At 26.6% G+C, this 6,368-nt stretch overlaps 1 protein-coding gene across 1 annotated transcript; it reads left to right on the top strand.

Annotated features, from left to right (window-relative positions):
• Window positions 1-2,088: 2,088 nt before the first annotated feature.
• Window positions 2,089-6,201, top strand: LOAG_11636 (hypothetical protein; the record flags this gene model as incomplete). Its single annotated transcript, XM_003147154.1, has 8 exons — window positions 2,089-2,197; window positions 2,880-2,954; window positions 3,489-3,626; window positions 3,826-4,071; window positions 4,513-4,749; window positions 4,879-5,013; window positions 5,543-5,683; window positions 6,119-6,201. 8 exons carry the CDS (start codon window positions 2,089-2,091, stop codon window positions 6,199-6,201), a joined length of 1,164 nt encoding a protein of 387 aa, XP_003147202.1.
• Between the last annotated feature and the right edge of the window lie 167 nt (window positions 6,202-6,368).

Raw genomic sequence — 6,368 nt, 5'->3', positions numbered from 1 at the left:
ATTACCAAAAAAAAAAAAAAAAAAAAAACGACTGAAGATTAAACGAAAATCAATGAAATGGAAAATGTGAATTTTCCGGATCAATAGAAGATTGCATCATATGTATGTACATTTTCCGGAGGGATACATTATTATTTTCTGTCCAAAAAGATTTCGTTTATTGGAAAAGTGATCAAACAAATCGATTATGAAACATATCTACCAGGTTTATATGATAATTAAAACGTGAGAAAGTTTTTAATTTTTTAACTTTTTTGCGAAAGATTATTTTTTTTTCCTACAAAATTTAATTTTCAACCAAAAATATTTGTTGTAAAATTTGGGAAGGAACGAAGATGGAAAGAAGAAGGAACGAAGAAGGAAGAAGGAAGAAAGGATGTTTTGATAATATTCTATCAATTACATTTTCCGTTTTTTCCTTTTATCAAAAAATTCTTTCTCTTTTATTAACTAAATGAAAAGTTTTTCAAATAAGAGAGAGATTTTCAGTGAATAAATTTAATTTTCATTTTACAAGAGGTATTACATTAGTGAAAATATAAAAAAAAGAAAAAAAAAACCTTTACACTACATATTTCAGTAATTCTGAATTCCATGCAAGAATGTATATATTAACATAAACGTGATATGCGATGATAAAATTAACTGCTAGAATACGCTAATGAAATCATAATAGATGATAGATTATTCAGGAATAGATGACATATTATCCGGTTAATTTCTCATATTCATACCATAAACCTGACCAAGTAATTACTTGAAACATTCTAAAGATATCTGGGAATATTTGGGCTCATAAAAGTATTTTCAAACATATCTAAAAATTTCTACGAAATATATTATGCTTTAAAAAAAAAAAAGAAGCACAAAGTTATTGGTTAACTAAGGTATAGAGGTTAATTATGATTTTATTTTGATCATAGGAATTTATAATAACGAGTATAAATGTCACTCATTATTAAATTCAGGTTATTATGGACAATCAGCGCCAAGTTCGTCGAGTGATATTGCATGCGCATTTATGCGATGCTCACAGAATAACCCGTGTCATCGGGGAACATGCAATAATGGTTATTGTTGTACTTCCAACAGTGGTAAATTTGTTTTTCTTTTGCTATTATTTAAATATCATTTTTAATTTAAAATATAATAGAAATTAATTAATTTCAAAAGTATATTGCATAATTAAAATTCCAATAATATACTAATTTGAGCATCCTGCGACATTTTCGTATCAGACACAAACCAATTACTTTGATCAATCAAATTTCCTTTGCTTAAATCTGACTAGTGTACATTTGACCATTAATAGAGCATTAATAGCCATGGTTTCTAAATTAAACTTTAAATATTTTATAGATTTTTCAAAAATTTCCCAAACATATAGTTTGAAACAAAAATTCTCTTTCAGCTATTTATGATAATTAATTAAACAAGAAATTTAAATTTTATCATTTTAATGATATGATGCAGATGACTAAGAATGATAATTGGTTATCAATGATCTAAATGGTCATTCGTGATCTAAATGATACATTCAATGGGAAAATCGTTTATCAGAATTGGTTTAAAGAAAGTATAACATATATTTAAAACACAAAATATCGGATTACCAACCATTATCTTATTTAATGAGTAGGGCAAGAGCAATATATTGCTAATTAAAATCCCATTTGTTTTATGCAAATTAAATAACTCAATTAAGGTGCCACTTTTACAAGTAATCTCGATGCTACTCCATCAATATATCACCATCAATCATATCACACCAATCAATTTCCATTCTCAATGTCTAATCAAATGCAACCAGCATATAATCCTATTATTTTTAGTAAGCTTTCTGGTAAATTCATTAAATCAAATGAAATCACAAAAGTTTAATTTAATATTAAAAAAGGAAAATTACTTTTAGTATGAGATATGTAGTGAATTTTCCATTTTTTTCCTTTCATACAATTTAAAATTTCAATATTCTTTCAATTGAATGTATATTTAAATATAACGAAAGAGATCAGTTTAAAATTAAATTAAAAAATTGTAATAGATGGATGCCCAAATGGTGGATCACCAGTTGGAACCTGTATTAGTATGCGTTGTGCTCGTGGCTATATTTGCTCATCGGGTAATATCTGCTGTCCATCATACGATTATGGGATAATAATGACCAGTACTACTAATCCAATGAAGAATCCATTTCGTATGTTTAATCATTTTTCCATTACAATAATTAAAGTAAAAAAATATACATATATATATACGTGAGAAATAGAAGTGAAGAATAGCTGATTTCTCAAATTAAACCAATGGAATCAGTTAAGTTTAATGAGTTAATTTTTTCAGCGCATTAAATAAATATATAGTAAAAAGAAATTTTGCTGATATCATTTGACTTTGAGCCAAAAATACTAACAAATTAGATTTGACGTTGACGTTTTTTTTTTTTTTCCTCTAGCACATACTATTTAAAACCGATATTCTATTATTCAAATATATCCACAATTTCACTTATTCAAATAATTATTTTAGCAATTGATATGGAACATTTCTATGGAATTATCATAATAGAACAATTTTTTTTGACAAACTTTTCAAATATCATCATTTTTTTTCAACAAATTACCCATAGAAATGAGAAGAATAATTTAAACTATTTCGTCAAATTTGCCTAATTACAAACTTCTTAATAAATTTAGGGAAAAAATTTTTGGATATAAAATTTAATTTTAGAAAATTTCTGACTTTTTATCATTTCTTTAAAGTATGACGGAAAAATTTCATTTTCATTATACTTTAAAAGCAGTTCTTTTGATTAACAAATGTAATTGATGGGAAAAAAAGTGATAAATTAATTTGAAACATTGAAAGAAAATAAATTTCAGTTTGCACAGATGGAACCCAAGCAGCAGGAGCTTGTATTCTTGGCCAATGTGGCCAACCATTTAAATGCATGAACGGTATCATCCATTGCATTTTGTTGATGATAAAATAAGTCTATTTTAAATGGCTAATAAAAATAATTGCCATATTTTTTATGTTATTCATTTGCTTGAACAATAATAATTACGAAATTAGTTAACGAATTAATTTAAGCAAAATAAATAAATCAAAAAATTTAAACTGAATATTTAATTGATAATCATTGTAAGAAAAAAAAAATGAAAATATACGGAAATTTAAAGTTATGCTAAATACATGGAAGATGAATGATGATATTTCATTAGCATAATCAATTCTACCATTATCATTATCACTATCAATTATCATTATCAATTTTTTTATTTATCATTATCATTATCATTATCGATTTCTCTATCAATTCTTCGACCAATTGATGAAGCATCTATTTTTAGGTTTTAGACCTGATAACTATCGATATTGTATGCAAATTGTTATTACTAAATAATAATTGGTAGATGAATAAGAAATCAATGAGAAATAGAAGTTTTTTTTCAGATTAATTATTCGTTATTTTATTATCATAATTTTAGGTTTATGCTGTAATGTAACAAATAATACACCACGATGTCTTGATGGTACACCATCTGTTGGTGCATGTGTATTTGGACAATGTGGTGGAGATTTTGTTTGTACCGCCGGGAATATATGCTGTTCAGCAAGCTCTATCGGTATTTTTAAATTTTAATTTTATATCTCAAAAAATGTTAACAAACTTACAATCGTTTAAATATTGATTGATATTATCAGATATCATCAATGATATTATCAAATTATTGTTAGAGATATTATCTCCACTAAAATTTCGATAATTTCAATAATGAAAAAATATTTTTTTCTTTGCTTTTTTTCTTAAAACGATCAATTTAGGAATGTGTCCAAATAATGCCGCATCAATTGGTACTTGTATCAATGGCTTATGTCCAACTGGTTATACATGTATAAATGGTCAATGTTGTCCACAAACAAGCAATACAACTTTCCGTTGCTCTAATCCTAATTATGCTCTTGGACCATGTGTTGCTGGCCGATGTCCAGATGATGGTTTTCAATGTGATACGACGATAAATTCTTGTTGTCCGTTAATAGATCCTGTTGGTCCATGCATCGAACCAGGTTAATAATTTTACACAGTAACATCTAATTTAAAGAAGTTGAAAATTTAATTAAATAAAAAAGTACATAGCATCCTTTTTTCTTTGTAATATCATAACTTTGATAACTTATTATATCGTTTAATCAAACAACAAGTTTGAGAATACCAATAAATAGACAGATGTTTGTTTTAAACAAACCAAAAATCTTAGATAGCTAATCACTAATGGTGATTATCAATAATTAATCACTGATAGTAGTGATCATCAATAGGTATTCAACACTAATAGTGATTTTCAATAGTTTATCACTAATAGCAATCTTTAATAAATCGTTAATAATGATCTTCAACACATATAATATAACCTAAATTTGATATCATCACTCTGTCAATGTTAATGTTAATGATTCCTGTAACTTTTGCTATTGTTTTTAATGCTCCCAAATTCATTTGCATTACAGATGACCAATGTCCACCTGGTAATAGATGTTTTAAAGAAGGTGCAAGTCCACAATGTTATAAGGAATGTGGTAATCGCGGAACGATATCTGGTTCTCCGATTGATGGAGCATGTCCAACAGGAACCACTTTGATTTTTGGTTACTGCTGTATCTTAAAAGCACGATTGTATAATCCAATACAAGCATCGTTCTTTCCTGAACGGCATACCGATCACTATTCATGGCCTATTGCTTCCGGTAAAATTCTTAAAAAATTTCAATTTTAAAAATATATCCAATGAATTAGTTCAAAATGTGTCCTCAAATTTAGATAGAAATGAAATTATAACAAAAATTTTCATCTCTTTGCAAAATATAATTTTTAAGGAATTAGATCATGTCCGGATAATACCGAAGCTGTAAGTGCCTGTATAAATGGTCAATGTGGATACGGTTATCAATGTTACAACAATGTTTGCTGTCCTCCGCAATACACCAATTTTATGCTTCCATTTTCATCAAGTACAATTCATTTCATAATTTTTCAATTACTTCTTTAATTATTCAAATTATATATCTTTTCTAAATTGAAAAAAGGAAAAAAAACTGAATTTTGACCAATTTCTGTTCAACACCTGTCATTTGATGGAAAATATTATTTACAGAATTTGAAGAAGAAATAATTAGTAGAATATGTTAAACGACTATTTGAACAGATGTTTTTCAACTTTATTGACAAATAAACCTTTTCAAATTTCACCTTCCTAATGATAGCAATAATCTTTACTGATAGAACATACTAAATTAACAAAATGTTATTGACATATTTTTTAAAAGAAAAATATTAATTTTAATTTGAAATTAACTCTAACCTCAATAAATTTTAAATGTTTTAATTTAATTTGCCTAATATAAACTTTCAATTATCAGTAAAACTTTTTCAATACAAATGATTAAATAATAGGAACAAATTCATTTTTCACTTTTTTAAAAAACTGGAATTTAACAAAAAAAGAAAAAATTTTAAAAAATGACAATACATCTTTTACAGCATTAAGACCAATAGGTGGTTCATGTGAATTTACGCAGCAATGTATGAGTTCCATGGAAGGTTTATCAATTTGTGAATTAGGTATCTGCAGGTGTTTGCCAGGTGCACAAGTCAATGGATTTTCATGTATTAGACGTTTCAGTTAGTTTTCCTCTTCTTTTTTTTTTGCTTATTAATTTCATTTCTAAAAATTTTTCCTCAGAAATTTATTAAATTTAAGCAGGAATTTTTGTAATTCAAACATTACACTTCCTGATGATAATTTCTGGAATGACATGAAATCTTCGACAATTTCAACAAATGGATCATTAGGAGGATAAAGATGTCAAATTTACATATTGGTAGCATTGATACAAATGTTGCTATCAACTTTTACTAAATTTTAAAATTAAATTTTAAATATTTGAAATATTTCGAACATGAAATACTTTGAAGATTTTAATTAATTTTTCTTTCTGTTCACTTTATGTTATTCAGCAATAACATTGCATCATGCCCGAAAAGGCTACGTTATTACTTTATCGGTGAATTTATTGAATTCTTAATTACAAATTCGAATTCGAATCCTACTTGCAGGTATACCACTGAACGATGCAGGACAATCATCCGTAAATGGTACTTCAATAAATGAGCCTGACATTGTAGTAGCTGATAACTGATGAATGAAGGCCAGAATAAAAATGTTTTTTTTTTTACCAGAGCTTTTCTGAGTTTTAATTTACAAAGAATTGCATATTTTCATTTACGGAATATTTTAAATCATTTTTTATAGTTTCCATCAGTTTTTGAGTTCTCTTTTTTCTTTTTTTTTGAAAGTTAATCCTTG

Source organism: Loa loa (assembly GCF_000183805.2).
Source record: "Loa loa unplaced genomic scaffold supercont3.490, whole genome shotgun sequence".
Lineage (NCBI taxonomy): Eukaryota > Metazoa > Nematoda > Chromadorea > Rhabditida > Onchocercidae > Loa > Loa loa.
Note: the sequence above shows the minus strand (reverse complement) of the source record. Positions and strands in the feature narration are given on the sequence as shown.